This window comes from Phodopus roborovskii, unplaced genomic scaffold (assembly GCF_943737965.1).
Source record: "Phodopus roborovskii unplaced genomic scaffold, PHOROB, whole genome shotgun sequence".
NCBI classification, from domain to species: Eukaryota; Metazoa; Chordata; class Mammalia; order Rodentia; family Cricetidae; genus Phodopus; species Phodopus roborovskii.
The window spans coordinates 11,909,368-11,925,812 of NW_026126636.1; the positions used below are offsets into that span (position 1 = coordinate 11,909,368).

The window sequence follows — 16,445 nt, forward strand, 5'->3', positions numbered from 1 at the left end:
TAAACTCTCCACCCAGCAAGCTCCTTGGTTGACCCTGTAGGCGTCGAAGTCACCATGTTCAGCTGGTTGAAGAAGGGCGGAGCTCGGGGCCAGCAACCTGAGGCCATCCACACTGTGACCTCATCCCTCAAGGAGTTGTACCGCACAAAACTTTTGCCCCTGGAGGAGCATTACCGCTTCGGGGCTTTCCATTCACCAGCCCTCGAAGATGCCGACTTCGACGGCAAACCTATGGTGCTGGTGGCCGGCCAGTATAGCACGGGCAAAACCAGCTTCATCCAGTACCTTCTGGAGCAGGAGGTCCCCGGCTCCCGTGTGGGTCCAGAGCCCACTACCGACTGCTTCGTGGCTGTCATGCACGGCGAGACAGAGGGCACCGTGCCCGGCAACGCTCTCGTTGTGGACCCGGAGAAGCCCTTCCGCAAACTTAATCCTTTTGGAAACACGTTCCTCAACAGGTGTGGCAGCTGCCAGCCAGGAGGGGGGCGCGAGGGACATCCTCTGTCCCGGAATGTTTCTGTTCATCTCAGCTCTGATTCTCATCTTTCTGCCTACTTCTTTCCCTCCGTCTGCTACTTTCCCTATGGGAGCCGGGGTCCCAATTGTGCCTCCGCTGCTGAATGCTGGGCAGCCTTGGTCGAGAGATTTAACCCCTCTCTGCCTCTCATATTCGTCTGGAAAATGAAGGTAACCCAGGGTCACAGCGGTGAGTCGGCATATCCCCAGACACAGATCTGGATTTGTATAGATCTCATGTTCCCTCTGAGCTTCCTTCTTTCTAGGACTTCTGCCCTCTGCACCTGCCTCTCTCTCTGTGGTACCCTTGGTGCCCCTCCTTTTCTCTTTCTGCCCTTCTTTACATTGACCCCTGACCTCCTTTCTCCACCCGCCCCCAGGTTTATGTGTGCCCAGCTCCCCAACCAGGTCCTGGAGAGCATCAGTATCATCGACACACCGGGTATCCTGTCTGGTGCCAAACAGAGAGTGAGCCGCGGTGAGTGTGTGTGTGTGTGTGTGTGTGTGTGTGTGTGTGTGTGCGTGTGCGCGTGCGCGTGCGCGTGCGCGCACAGGCCTATGGAGGAAACCTGAAAGCCGGCGGTGAGTGTGTGTGTGTGTGTGTGTGTGTGTGTGTGTGTGTGCGCGTGCGCGTGCGCGCACGGGCCTATGGAGGAAACCTGAAAGCCGGTGTGAGGGAGGAGGCTGGGCCCGGGCTCCAGGGTCTTCAGGAGATGAGCCAGACCTGCATCTCTAGCATTAACAGAGGAGGCTGGGGTCTCCTTCGAATGCCCCTCTGTGGGCAAATGGAGACAGAGGAGGCTGTCATTCCATTCCTTCTACTGGTGCTGGGGGTGGGGTGGGGGTGGGGAGGGCAGGGTAGGCACGGGTGAACACGTGAGCAAGCAGGAGCCACATGTCTGGGCGGGCTAGGAGGATGGAAAAGGAGAGATGAAGAGGGCCAGAGACTGGGGGTGGGGGACAGGAGCTGCTTAGAGAGTCCCAGGAAGAGACAGGACTGGGCAGGGAGGCCCTGGGCTCCATGCTTGCTCCTCTGAGCTCCTGGCTTGGAGGCTGGGCCACAGATGGGGCTGAGGAGAATCTGGGTGGGGGCCAAGGCCGGGGCCTGGAATTTATAAACAGCTGTGCAGGGGGAGCGGCGGGGGGTAAATTCCAGCAGGGCCTCCAGTGAGCCTGTCCCTTCCCACCCTGCCCAGCCTGTGAGCCCCACTCCTACCCTAGGCCCCTCCCTAACATCTCCCCCACCCTGGCATCCGGGCCCACAGGCTCAGTGTCTGTCCCTGCCACCACCCCCATCTCTAGGCCTGGGCCAGAGAATTGGGGCAAAGGAGGCAACAGTGTGGGGCAGAGGGGACCCAAGACCGGGCAGAAGGCGGGGCCAGGGCAGAGCTCTGGCTCCCAAAGTGCCAGTCCCCCTGGCCGCTGTCCAGCAGAGCAGCCCCGAGGGAGAAACACAGGAGGCAGCTGCAGAAGTGGCAGCTGGAGGTGGAGGAGCAGGGGGAGGAGGAATTCCTGGTGTGCCTAACCCATGGGCTGGGCCTAAATGATGGAGGGAGCCCAGAGCCCCAGCTTCCGCAGGAGATGATGAGGGGGGTGGGGATGGGGATCCCCTTCCTCTGGCCCTGGAGACATAGGAGGTGGACCCTGTCGGTCCAGGGGGACTTGCGGGGTGGGGAGAACTGGTCAATCCCCGGGAAGTATGGAACGTCTGCGGTGGGGTGTGCCCACGGGTGTGACATGGAGGTCATGACTCTGAAGTTGTATTAATTGACCGAAGTGTGCAAGTGGCTGGCTCCGTGGGGCTGTGTAACTCAAATTGCGACTAGTTGTGATTTTATGTGATTCTGAGAGGTGTGGCACAGGACAACATGGAGGGATCTTGTGAGGTTGTTTTATTGCAGTATTGGTGCCTTACACATAGTAGGCAAGCATGCCATGTCCCCCGCCCCTCGATGGAGGATTCTAGGCAGGGGCTCCACCGCTGAGCCACGCCCCCAGCCCCTCACTGGGGGATTCTAGGCAGGGGCTCTACCACTGAGCCACGCCCCCAGCTCTTGTGTGTGACTCTATGCAGGTGTGTGTGTGTGTGTCTATTTGACTGTGCATCTTGAGAGGTGCATCATTACGAGAGAGGGCTTGTGTGGCAGGGCACATCTGTCGTCCCAGTGCTGGGAAGGCTGAGGCAGGAGGATTGTGACCAGTTGGAGGCCAGCCTGGACGTCACAGTAATGTCTGCCACACAAACCTCTATGGGGAAGTGTGTACTGATTCCTGAATCTGTGATGCCATGTGGGCTCCAGGCACCTTTATGACCATGGGTGGCATGCACATCTGTGCAGCTGTATGTTTCTGGGAGCCTGGGTCTGGCTGCAGGAGGCTCTAGTGCATCCAGCTGTTTGGAGGTGGGTGTGCAAATCTGAGTGTGCATTGACATAGGTGTGGCTGTCTGGAGATGCTTGCCCTGATGTGATTGTTACCTTCATTGTCTCATTAGCACACCTCCAGACTGGGCTCTGATAATCTTTTTTCCTTGCTTTTTTTTTTTTTTTTTTTTTACAGAGTCTTTGCTCTGTAATTGAGGCTGGTCTGGAACTCACTCTATATTCCAAATGGGCCCCCAGCAATCTTCCTGCCTCAGCTGCTCTCATACTGAGATGACCGGCATGCACCAGCACACCAGGCCTCCTTCCCTGAAACTGTAATGGCTTACCTCCATGCCTCAGTTTCCCACCTGCAAATAGGGAGAAAACCCTAGGAACTTCTGAGAAGGGTTACGTTAGCTGCAAAGAGCAAATAGTGCCTGGGTGATGGCTAACCAGGAATGTTTTCCTTGGGTGGACATCTTGTCTCTCTGCCACGTCTCCATTCCCACACTGACTCAACCTCCCTGCCTCCCTCTCCCCTCCCTCTTTCCATCCCCCCCCTTCCTTCTCAAGCCCCATGAGACAGACTTTCCAAATCCAGGCCAGGGTGTATGTAGATGCTAGGGAGGGAGGAGAGGCCTAACTGCTGCCCCTGCAGTGACCTAGGCCTTTCCTTCCCCCAGAACAGCATCCCTGCCCCTTCCCCTCCCATCAGCAAGGAGCAGGCTGCCTCCTGGGCCCACGTTGGGGTGAGGGTGCTGGGTGAACAGGCGGCTACAGCTGCTGAGGTGACCTCTGTCCTGCTGCTTTGTGCCTGCACTGCTTATGGGTCTCAGTTTCCTCCGATGGACAACGGGGACATAAATTGCCTGCCTACTGGTGTTCTGTGAGATAGATGAGTCGGTTATACCCCTGAACTCAAGTCAGGACATCAGTGATGGCCCCTTATCCTGGCAGCTGCTGGTTCTAAAACCCCTCCTCCGAAAAGTTCTCCTTGATCTATACTTAGGCCAGGTCAGGCAACCCCACCCCCTGACTCTTTATGGTTTCCAGGACACCCACATTCTAACTTGACTACTGTGGGGACACATTTGTCCCCAAACTGTAAGGACAGAGCTGAGGTTGCCTCAGCCTGCTCCTGCATGGAGCAGGAAGGTAAAGATGAGTCCTGAGTCAGCCCTGTGTGTCTGGTGGCCCATGGCTAACATTTGTCCAACATTTGTTCTGCTCCTGGCACCTTGTTTTATTCTCTAATAATTTTCTAGGGGTATAGTTGTCAGGAGCTACTCTACCCCTTCGTGGGCACAATGATACACACCCATCTTCAGCTTTTTTCATAGATGAGCTCAGTTGTCAACCTTTAGTTTGTCTGTCTATGAGACAGGACCAATTGTGATTGTTGTTTTTTTAATAATTTTTTTTTTTTTTTTTTTTTTGGGACAGGCAAGTTCAGAAGTTTAAGCTACTTCCTAATATCACACAGTACATGGGGACAGGGCAGGGATTCCTGATTGCCAGCCAGGTCAGGGGTGGGTGGGTCTTACAGTCTTCTCAGCTCTCCAAAGCTCTCCAGAGCTTTCCTCAATAAAGATGAGAAAAGGAATGTCTTGAAAAAGTAAGAAAGAAAAAAGAAAAAAAAAAAAAAGAAAGAAACAAAGAAAGACACATATACACAGTGACATACACAGACACATAGACATAAACACACACACACACACACACACTAGCAGTTTGACCTCTTGTCACTCAATTGCTGGCACATACAAGTCCCTGGGAAGGTCCCTGGTGACAGGGGCACATTCAGTGCTGGGAGTGGGCTCATAATTACTAGGGGCCACTTTAAGACCATTTTATGAGTTTCCTTTGAGGCAGGGTCTCAGTATGTAGCCCTGGCTGTCCTGGAACTCACTGCGTAGACCAGACTGGCTGAGTGCTGGGATCCAAGGTGTACAACGCCATCTCCTGCCACTTTAGGATCTTTGAAAACTCTGCAGGTGCTAGAGTGATGGCTCTCGATGGTCAGGCGCGCGTGCTGTTCATGCAGCGGACCCTCGTTCATTTCTCAATGGTTCACAACCACCTACCATTCCAGCTGCAGGGCATCCGTGTGACACTCTATTCTGGCCTCTTCAGGTGCCCCCACACACATTAAGTGACAAAAACAAATGTTTTAGGTATGAATAAAAATCGTGTGCATATGTGTGCAAGTGTGAATGTGTTCAGGGAACGTAGGTGCTCAAGGAGGCCAGAAGAGGACGTTGGAACCTTCTCCCCTGGAACTGGAGTTACAGCAGGGTGTAAGCCACCTGCTGTGGGAGCTGCATTCAACTGAGAACTGGGGTCTTCTGGGGGAGCGGTGTGCTCTTTTAACCCACCTCTCCAGCTCCCAACTTTAGCATTTGAAAGTATTGTTACTACGTTTTATGGGTGTAGGAGGGTCCATGAGTGGAGGTCAGAGGAAAACTGCAGGCCCACCTCAGGTCGTTGGGCATGGTGGCTGCACCTTTACACTCTGAACCATCCCAGAAGCCCCACGCTTCAGGATTTTTTTAACTGCCAAAAAATATATCTATGTCAAAACAAATCCCTAATGTCTGCCTAAGGAATGAATGAATGAATGAATGAATGAATGTGGGAGCCAGGAGGGTGGAGGGGTGGAGGGTGGGGTGGTAAAAAGGGGAGAGGGAGGCATGGTTGCTTCATCACCAGGAAACCAGATAGCTTGAGGGTCTGGCTGGCGCAAAATCTGGGTCCTGAAAAGTGGCAGTTATACACGTAGAGGCTCCGAGATATTTGGCATACATAGGAATTGCATAGTTAGCGATCTGACCATTTGTGCCATCCAGTGTCAGCTCAAAAGAATGGTTGCTGATGTGTGGGGTGTGAGAATGTGACTTCTTGTGGCCCTTGTTCTCTGCCTGCTGCAGGCTATGACTTCCCAGCTGTCCTGCGCTGGTTTGCCGAGCGCGTGGACCTCATCATCCTGCTCTTTGACGCCCACAAGCTGGAGATTTCCGATGAGTTCTCAGAGGCCATCGGTGCCTTGCGGGGCCACGAGGACAAGATCCGCGTGGTACTCAACAAGGCGGACATGGTGGAGACGCAGCAGCTGATGCGTGTCTACGGGGCGCTCATGTGGGCGCTGGGCAAAGTGGTGGGCACGCCCGAGGTCCTGCGCGTCTACATCGGCTCCTTCTGGTCCCAGCCGCTCCTTGTGCCGGACAACAGGCATCTCTTCGAGCTGGAGGAACAAGACCTCTTCCGTGATATCCAAGGTCTACCGCGCCACGCGGCGTTGCGCAAGCTCAATGACCTAGTGAAGAGAGCACGGCTGGTGCGGGTGAGCAGGGCAGGCTGAGGGCCGGGAGGACTTGGGGAAGTTGAGGGAGGATTGAAAGGGAGATCAGGAGATGGAAAGAAGTCAAGAGGCTGCTGGAGGACTGAAGGAGGCTAGGGAGGACTTAGGGGAACTGGGGAGGACTTCGGGAGGCTGTGGAGAATTGATGGAGTCACAGGAGGCCTAAGTTGGGGAGGCCTTGAAGATGTGGGACAACCTTTTCTTTCTTCTCTACTTGTGCAGTTAGCTAGGCACCACCTAGCTAGCTCCCAGGTTAGTTAATTGTCCTGATGGGTTGGTCTGGTGCAGCGTGGAATGCAGGAGGGAGTCCTGTGCGGAGGGTCCCTTTTCCACCATTGCCCTGGGTTCATATTTCCCTGTCTGTCTAGTCTATCGCCAACCTCTTCTTCCTCCTTCCATCACACTGAACAAAAGCTGAGGTCTCTCGGTGGCTGTCTTGGTTACTTTTCTATAGCCGTGAAGGGACACCATAACCGAGGCGACTTATAAAGTTATTGGGGCTCATGGTTCCAGAGGGTTAGAGTCCATGACCATCATGGTGGGGAGTGGAGCCTCAGGCAGCAGGCAGGCAGGCAGGCAGGCAGGCAGGCAGGCAGGCAGGCAGGCAGGGTGCTGCAGCAATAGCTGAGAGCTTTTGCCAGCACAAGGCACCAAGAGAGCAAACTTCCTAGTGTGGCCCTCAAAACCCACCCTCTTAATCTATGGTTCTATAAACTGGGGAATCAAGTAGTCAAATATATGAGCCTTTGAGAGTCTTTCTCATTCAGTCAACCACCGTTGCTCACTCCTTCCCTGCCTGCCCACCTCCCACTTCCTGTCCATCAACCATCGCCATCGCACTGCATGCTGGCCCTCAGTCCTACTTCAGGGCCTTTGTGCTCACTGTTTGCTCTTCCTGGCAACCTTCCCTTCCCCTGACTGTCCATGTAGCTCACTCAAATGTCACCTTCTCAGGAAGCTCGCTCTCTCTCTCTCTCTCTCTCTCTCTCTCTCTCTCTGGTTTTTCAAGACAGGGTTTCTCTGTGTAGCCCTAGCTGACCTGGAACTCACTTTGTAGACCAGGCTGGCCTTGAACTCACAGAGATCTGTCTGCCTCTGCCTCCTGAGGGCTGGGATTAAAGGCGAGCGCCACCACCATCTCCACAGGTGCCTGTCTCTTAATGAGCATTCCTACTTCAGATGTACCTCTACCCTGTTGTGACCCCTTCAGTGTCCTCACCTCGTGCAAGCCTGTCAGAGGCCCCCTGTTTACTGTCTCTGTACTCAAGCTCTGCAGAACCTGGCATCTTAGAATTCCTTCATCGAGTGTCCCTAGCTCCTGGGACTGAATTGCTCTGTAAATATTTATGGAATGAATGAACGTCAGCTTGAACAAAGTCACCTCTGTGCCTAGCCTTCTGCTGGGGCATGCTGGGGATGCAGCAATGGCCAAGGCTTTATTCTTGCTTTTCCCAGTGGGGCTCTAGGTCTGAATGCTCCGGGGCAGACTTAGGACACGCCCTTTGTGTGTGTGTGTGTGTGTGTGTGTGTGTGTGTGTGTGTGTGAGACAGACCCATTCCACAGCTGTCATAGCCAAGCAAGGTCTAGTCTCAGGGGTGGAGTCAGGAGGAGAATATGGTGAGAATGAGGATTGCTTTGTTTTAAGGGCACCAGGGAGACAGGGAAAGGTTTGGAGCAGGATGACAGGGTTGCACTTCTAGAGAGCGGATTCAGGTTTAGGAAGGACTGAGGGGGCTGGAGGACACAGCGTGTTTCAGGCTGCGCCTCAGAGAGGAAGAGGAGGGCAAGCAAGGGCTTTGCTTTCAGAGCCAGAGATGGAATGGAACATTCACAGGGGAGGCCGCCAGGGTGGAGGAAGGCAGGAAGCTGGCAGAAGAGGCCACGAAGGTTCTAGGTGGTAGAGGCATCCAAGGTGTGGTTTAAAGGAGCTGGAGAGGAGTGAATCACCACTTCCAAACCCACCGCAGGAATTCTCTTTAGAAGGGAGTACCGGGTACCCAAGGCATCTATTCCAGGCCAGGGCTGCCCTTTAGTCAGCGTGTCCCCATCAAACTCTTCCTTTCCCAGTTCTCTTCTCTTGTTCATACTCTTTTCTAGTCTTCTCTTTCTATCCACCCCTCCCTCTCTCTTTCTCAGTACCCCCTGGCTCACCCGCAGTCCTCGCCGGGAAGCAGAAGCCAAACCTGGGCCTCTGCCGCACAGAGACCAAGGGGCCGGGCCGGACACCTGGCGCCCTAGCCAGGCTGGAGGTGGCTCCGGAAACCCGGGACAAACCCCGGAGTCCGACCTGCTCCCCGGCCCAGCCCAAGCAGTACCCTTATCTCTTCCTGCCACCTTCCCATATTTCCTCTCTGGAAAAGCCATCAGTGCTCCCGCCTGCCTCGGCGGGACCCGCCCCCAGCCATGGTCCTCCCAGACCACGCCCCTCTTCATTGGGCCACTCCCCTGGAGTAGCGAAAGAGCCACGCCTCTCCCATTGCCCGCCCTCTCAGGCAATACCTCTTCACATTGGTCGGTTCCCCTATGTCACGCCCCTCTTCATTGACCCACGGGCACAGCCAGCCACAGTTGACTCTCCCAAACAGGCCACACCCTCCCAATCTTCACGCTACGCCCATCCGTATTTGACCTCTCAGGTCAAAAGCCTCCCCATTAACTCACTCTAGGAGGCTACACCTCCTTCCCACTGGGTCATTCTCACTGGCTAAATCCCTACAGGCCCTCCCTGGCAGGCACCCATCCTCCCTAGTGACCAGCTATCTCAAATCCTATCTTCCCCATTGGCCTGCCTTTCTCTGCAAACCCTGCTGCTCTTCCTTAGTGAGTTTTCTCTGTTGGACCATGAATCTTCTCTACTGACGCCCGGTAGAGATCACACTTTCGTCCTGATCACACCCCTACTCTGATTAGCCTCTCAGAACCGTAGGCTGGGCTTCCCTCTGCTCCTGCAAGCTCATGCTTAGTTTCCCAGTGCCCAGGATCCTCATCTTCAGGGTTGTCTCTGACCAAACTTCATTATGCCAGCCCACTTCGTGGCACATCCTCGCCCACACACCCCTCACAATGACCCAGACACACTTGGTCCAGTCACCAATAACAGCACGCACGTTTTTAACCTCCCTTGAATGCTCTCCTCCGGCGGCTTGAGGCTGTTAAGGACTGTCAGAAAATGTATTTGATGCTAGCCTTATAAAAGGCCAAGGAGCTGCTCCTTATGGATTCTCCATAACGCACCCCATTAGCTCAGTTTCGTATCTGTACAAGGCAGGGTATGGACCGACTGTTCTGGATCTGCCCTTTGCTGGAAGTGTAAGCCACTGGAAGGGGTGATTCTAGAAGGCTGTAATGCTCGTGGCTGGGATCGGGGAAGAGTTGATTCTTTCATAACTCTTGGTGCTTGTTTTATTGTGTGTGAGCAGGATGTAATTCCGTGCATCCATCCGCATGCCACATTCTATATAGTGAAGCCAGAAGACAGCGTAGGTCAGGTCCCTCCTTCCACCACGTGGCTCCCAGGCACCCAGCTCAGGGTTGGCGGCAAATGCCTTTACCCCTGCCCATCCCCAGCCTCATTTTATCTTCATCTGAATATGAATATTCAATGCTGGAGCTGCCTACGATCAGCAGGCATGCCTGGAGTCATCATTCTGCCCTCCTCATTTATTTCTCAATAACTCATGAGAAGGTGGCTCAAAGGTTCTCAAGTTCAGTGGTTTATCCCACAACAATTTCCTGAGTGACACTGTGCATACTGTCCCGGGACTGTGGACAGAGGAAACAGACAAGGCCTGACCTGGCAGAGCTTGTAGTTTGAAGGAAGGAAACAGAATGGTCAGATAAAATAATGATGAATCCAGTTCAGCTGTGAAGGAGGCAGAAGGGCCGGAGATAGGCAGATGGCAGTGATAATGACAGTTGGTTTTCACAGTCAGTGGGGGAGATGTGGGACAGAGCTCCCAGTAGAGAGCACAGTCACATGCAAAGGCCCTGGGTCGGGGGGTGGGGGGCGAAAGGTTGGTGTGCTGGTCACTGAGGAACGCTGGTAAGCAGCATATGGAGGGGAGAGATGGGACAGTGTGTGGGTGAAGCTGCGGGAGGGCGGTGGGGCTCTTGAGAATTGTCCAGGGGGTGACTGGAGGGATGCTCAGCAGTTAAGAGTTCTAGCTGTTCTTCCAGAGGATCCAGGTTTGGTTCCCAGCACCCATGTGACTGCTTACAACCATCTCTAACGCTAGTCCCAGTGAATCTGATGCCTCTTCAGGTCTCTGTGGGCACTGTACACACACGGTGCTCAGACACAAAACACCCAGACACATTTAAAAGATTTTAAATGCAAACAACAAATGGAGGTCTTTCTAACCTCAGCCATTTGGGAGGTGGAGGCAGGGGGATTGCTAGTTTGAGTCCAGCTGGACTACGTAAGAAGCCAAAGTGTCCAGTTTCTGGTTTCCGTGGGGTGGACAGAGGGAGCTTGGACATCCCTTTGTGGAGCTAGGCACAGCTAAGGGCAACTCACTCTGGGCTAAGCCCGAGTGCCTTGGAGGGCATCAGGCTGTGAAGCCCGGTAGGAATGTGACAGGAGATAGGCAAGTCCCAGATCTGGGCTGGTATTTGGGTGAGGCCAGCTTGCAGGAGCTTAAAGCTGGGAGTGGCTGAGATGGGTTTAGCAGAGAGGGGAGCTTAGGTTGAACCCCACTAGATGGGACAGTGGGGTTCACCTGCCTGTAACATATTAGAGAAGGGGGTACCAGCCAGGCATAGGGGCTTACAGCTGCAATCTCAGTATTAAAGAGGCTGACGCAGGAGGATGGCTGTGAGTTTGAATCCAGCCTGGGGTATACAGTGCAATCTTCCCAGCACTCGGGAGGCAGAGGCAGGTGGATCTCTGTGAGTTCAGACCAGCCTGCTCTGCAAGAGCGAGTTCCAGTAAAGGCTCCAAAACTACAGAGAAACCCTGTCTGTCTCAAAAAAAGAAAATAAAGAAAAGCCTGCATAGTGACTCACACTTGCCACCCCAGCATCCCAGTACTCAGGACGGGGAGGCAGGAAGACCAGGTGTTCCCAGGCCCTGCCCAGTGCCACCCACCCCCCCATCCCCATCTCCTCCTGGTGACTGCTGCAGGCTTAGATGCGAATGCCCTTCTACAGGTACACGCTTACATCATCAGCTACCTGAAGAAAGAGATGCCTTCGGTGTTCGGGAAGGAAAACAAAAAGAAGCAGCTGATCCTCAAGTTGCCTGTCATCTTCGCAAAGATCCAGCTCGAGCACCACATCTCCCCTGGGGACTTTCCTGACTGCCAGAAGATGCAGGTGTGTGTGTGTGTGTGTGTGTGTGTGTGTGTGTGTGTGTGTGTGTGTGTCTGCTCCAGACAGGGTGGCAGGGTGTTGGTGAGAGGCACCTGTGGGTCCCAAGAGCAAGCCTGGGAGGCTGGAGGACTGGGTGGCGTTTCCATCCAGGGGAACCCGGCTTTATGAGTTAGGGTAACGGAGTGGGAAGAAAACCCATAATAGTTAACATGGAAGTTGGTTTCTTTCCCTTTAGGGGCCTAGATATACTCAGGGTGGAAGGACAACTTGGTGCTTAGGAAGTCAGGAGCCTGCTATGTTTCTATTTCCCATGCTTGTCCATGGTGTTAATGGCTGCAGGAACTCCAATCATTGTGTCTGCCTCCCAGCCAACAAGAAGGTGGGGGTGGGTGGGTACTGGGCGGATGGGGATGGCTCAGAGCTTAAGAGCACTGACTGCCCTTGCAGGGGGCCTGGGTTCCTTTCCTTGCACCCACATGGCAGCTCACAACCATCTATAAGCCCTGGCTTCCTGGAATTCACTCTGTAGACCAGGCTGATCTCAAACTCACAGAGATCCACCTGCCTCTGCCTCCCGAGTGCTGGGACTAAATGTGTGGGTCACCATCACCTGGCCAAAATAAATCTAAAGCATAAATACATAAGTAAATAAGGGACAAAGATAGGACAGTGGCTGCATATCTGCAGTCCAGAGGCTGATCCAGGGGATTGCTGTGAGTTTAGGCCAGCATAAGCTACGCAGTTAGTCCCAGAGTAGACTAGACTGTCACATACCGGGAGATGGCAGCAGCCCCTTCCCATGTATAGGCCCAGGATTGCCAGTGTTGGGGAAAGTACTAGGTTAGATGGGACCACATGGGCTGGATGCAGAGGCCTGGAGGTGGGCAGGGCAGGGCTGACCAAGCAAAAATGGGCACAGGTCATGCCCACAAAGGCAGAAACTAACTAGCCCCTGCTAGCCTCCTACCCCGGTCTTAAGGTCAAACTTGAGGCTGTTAACTGAGCCTGTTCATACAGACCTGTTGTCCCAGTTACTCTAGAAGCTGAGGCAGAAACATGACAAGTTGAAGGCCAGTATTAAAGGCACCTTATAGGCACCATGTCTCAAACAGTAAAAACGTAAGTGAAAGAGCCTTGGTGGTACATGCTTGTGATACCACTTGTAAAGTGAAGGCAGGAAGATCAGAACGTCGAGGCCATCCTTTCTTTTTTGTTTGCTTTTAGAGACAGGATTTCTTTGTGTAGCCTTAGCCTCACAGAGATCCTAGGCCATCCTTTCTTACAGTGAGTTAGAGGATAGACTGAGTTACACGAGACCCGTTGGCTCAAAGTGGGGGGAAAAGGTAAAACAGGATTGGGCTCATTAGTGATAGAGTACCTGCCTGGAATACCCCAGTGAGGGTTTGAGGGTGTGGTTCAATGATAGAGCCCCTGTCTAGAATCCCCCAGTGAGGGGCTTGGGTGTGGCTCAATGATAGAGCCCCTGTCTAGAATCCCCCAGTGAGGGGCTGGAGCGTGGCTCAGTGGTAGAGCCCCTGTCTAGAATCCCCCAGTGAGGGGCTGGGGGCGTGGTTCAGTGATAGAGCTCCTGCCTAGAATTCCCAGTTAGGAACTGTGGGCGTGGCATGGCGATGATGCCCCCTGACTTCTCGGCTTCTCTGTTCCTTCTTCCAGGAGCTGTTGATGGCACATGACTTCACCAAGTTCCACTCGCTGAAGCCTAAGCTGTTGGAGGCTCTGGACGAGATGCTGACACGGGACATTGCCAAGCTCATGCCGCTGCTTCGGCAGGAGGAGCTGGAGAGTGTTGAGGCTGGTGTGCAGGGCGGTGCGTTTGAGGGCACCCACATGGGCCCCTTTGTGGAGCGGGGCCCTGATGAGGCACTGGAGGATGGTGAGGAGGGCTCAGAAGACGATGCCGAGTGGGTGGTGACCAAGGACAAGTCCAAATACGATGAAATCTTCTACAACTTGGCGCCTGCTGACGGCAAGCTGAGTGGTTCTAAGGCCAAAACCTGGATGGTAGGCACCAAGCTTCCCAACTCCGTGCTGGGGAGGATCTGGAAGCTGAGCGACGTCGACCGAGACGGCATGCTGGATGATGAGGAGTTCGCCCTGGCCAGCCACCTCATCGAGGCCAAGCTCGAGGGCCACGGGCTGCCCACCAACCTGCCCCGCCGCCTGGTGCCACCTTCCAAGCGACGCCAGAAGGGCTCTGCTGAGTGAGACAGCCGCGATTGCTGGCCCTCCCTCCCACTTTGCCCTGCTGTGGCTCCCCAGCTCCAGTTGGCTACACGGCTACACGCAGATCCCTGCTCTGGCCCACTCACCCTGCCTGCCCACCCTGCCTGGCTGTAAGGACTTGGGGGGTGTCGCTACTCCTCCACAGCATTCAGTCTAAGCATTTACAGAGGACCAGGGGGAGGGACCAAACCTTATCTGTCCCGGCCTTCACACCTCCACGCTCACATACACAAGGGCTTATCATAGGGAAACACACGGGCATCCATCCATTATTCATATATAGCCCCTTTCCCCTTTACTTTTTGAAACAGTGTCTCAGATAACCCAGGTTACCCTTGAACTTCCTATGCAGCTGAGGATGGCCTGCATATTTCATCTCCCTGGTTTATGCAGTGCTGGGATGTGAACCCAGGGCCTTCTGCATGCGAGGCAAGCACTCTATCAACTGAGCTACGTCCACGGCCCCACCCAGATATTTATTGAGCACTTACTGCATGCTGGGCCCTCGTGGAAACTGACTCTCAGGAGTGTGGCTTCTGCACAGTCACACAAACACCGACACCAGCAAGACCCCTTGTCCCCTTTTTATAGGTTAAGCAGCTACTTTCATTCAGCCATGCTAGGGTTCCCTACTCCATTATGTCTACAGGTCACAGGACCACTGGGGGCTCAGAGGGGGACACCTGACCTCCTCTTTCCTCATAAGGAACCCTCCTTCTTTTACTCTCCTTCCCACAAATCCTTGAATTCTGACCACACCCTTTTCACAAAGATTCTTCAGCAGACAGAAAAACTCCAAGCTTCCATCCTGTGCCCAGTGCCCCTAATACCCTCAGCATTACGCAGGGGTTGGGGGCCATGGTAGTGGCCTCGCTCTACCTTTAGGTCATATTTAAATAGATTCCCCACCAAAGACAGAGGCCCGGGGGGGGGGGGTTGACAGGCGCTTTGCGGAAGCCCAGGTTTTCACAGATATTCTGGGAGATTGGAAATTCTTGGTGCTATAGCCTTTCCTCCACCCTAAATGGACCCCGGCGCCTTGTCTCTACCACCCCTGGTGGGACCATGAAGATGGGGGGCAGCTGGAAGGGGCTGGAAACCCAAAAGTGTCCCCTACAGGGCCAATAAAGCCAAGGCTGCTGCTTATGTCTATGTCAGGCTATCTTGGGGCAGGAGACCCCTAGGGAAGAGACGCCTGGGGGACCATTCTAGCTCACAGGGGCGGTGCAGCCTGTGACTCAACACTGAGCTGACTCAGTCTCGGGCTGGGGGCCAGCCCTGCATATTTTCCGAAGAAAAGTTACTCAGGGCCCTCCCCATCCCCGGGACATCCCTCCCTCCCGCCTCCTGCCTCAGGGCCTGGGAACTCAGTCCTGGGCGTGGACCAGTGCCAGACTGGGTACAGCGTCCCCTTCTCCCCTTCGTCCCCAAAGCGCCCTCCAGTGCGCATTGACACAACGCGAATGCACTAGAGCAGATCCCGTAGCCCCGATATCACCGGGTCTTGGGGGAGGAGGGATTAGTGTCCGAGTGTACAAGACACACTCCTGGCCCATACCCACTTCGTCCGGAACATGCTGGCCTAGAGAGCCTCTCGCCCACGCAAGTCCTGCTCTGCGGCCAGGGACGCCCTCTGGCGTAGTCTGGCGGGAAGATGGCTAGTGACTCAGTCCAGGCCATCAATCACCTCAACACCCTGTGCAAGGACTGAGCTGAGTTCTGCTGTGTGACCCTGGAGCGACGTGTTCCCTCCTCCCCTTGCCTTTTTCCTTTAAAGAATCTGGTATAGTGGTCCTTTGTAATCCCAGCACAACGGCAGCAGGCCAGCCTGAGACTGTTTTTTTTTTTTTTTTTTTTTTTTTTTTTTTTTGGGGGGGGTGGAAAAGGTTGGATGTGCTGCCTGCACTGCATGTGCTCTGGTTTCTACTCTCAGCACAATGGGGCAGGTGTGTGTGGGGGGGTGGGGGACTGCGGAGGAGGGGCGTGGAAGGAAAGCAAAAACCTTTGTAGACCTCTTTGGATGACTACTACTTCCCAGGGGCCCCTTGGGGATGTGATGGGGTGTGGGTGGAGGCAGTGGCAGCTCGCACTCAGATGCTAGGCACCACCTTACATGCTTTATGTTTCACACGTATTAACTTTTATCTTCAGGATAACAACATTATTACTCCTGTTTTACAGCCAAGAAAACTAAGGCATTGTATAGTACTATGCCCAAGAGCAGGGATTCTGAGTCTCTCTCTCCCCTAAGCCCGTGAATAATGCAAGGAACTAACACTGCTTGAACATCACATTCCGTGTGTTCAGCTCAGACCTTCCTAAAGGTCTTCGATTTCCAATATGCTAGGATTGGAACTTTAAATTTTTTTTACTTTTTACTTTCATTAATGTATATGCTTGTTTTCATGCATGCATGCATGCACACTTTTCGTGTGTGAATCCCAAAGAGCTGAAGATACAGGCAGTTGTGAGCCGCCGTATGGGTCTTGGGAATTGAACCAGGGCCTTGTGGAAGAGGAGCCAGTGCTTTTAACAGCTGACTCATCTCTCCAGGCCACATACTCAGGTCCTGACTGACTGCCCAGAAAGTCCTTTTACCCATTAAGCCATCTCCCCAGCCCTTGTTTTTCTTCTTTTCAGGAAGTCTCTCTAA

General features: G+C 53.9%; 1 protein-coding gene across 1 annotated transcript; it reads left to right on the forward strand.

Moving 5' to 3' along the window:
* Positions 1-14,148, forward strand: Ehd2 (EH domain containing 2). Its single transcript, XM_051207851.1, has 5 exons — positions 1-458; positions 897-994; positions 5,807-6,219; positions 11,387-11,551; positions 13,223-14,148. The coding sequence occupies exons 1-5, from the start codon at positions 55-57 to the stop codon at positions 13,772-13,774; spliced, it is 1,632 nt and encodes a 543-aa protein (XP_051063808.1). The 5' UTR covers positions 1-54; the 3' UTR covers positions 13,775-14,148.
* Positions 14,149-16,445: the final 2,297 nt, after the last annotated feature.

Excerpts from the sequence above, each read along its gene's own strand:
- Ehd2 (XM_051207851.1), top strand. The coding sequence starts at position 55 with ATGTTCAGCTGGTTGAAGAAGGGCGGAGCTCGGGGCCAGCAACCTGAG. Across the intron at positions 459-896 it reads GGAAACACGTTCCTCAACAG|GTTTATGTGTGCCCAGCTCC; the intron begins GTGTGGCAGCTG and ends ACCCGCCCCCAG. Across the intron at positions 6,220-11,386 it reads AGAGAGCACGGCTGGTGCGG|GTACACGCTTACATCATCAG; the intron begins GTGAGCAGGGCA and ends GCCCTTCTACAG.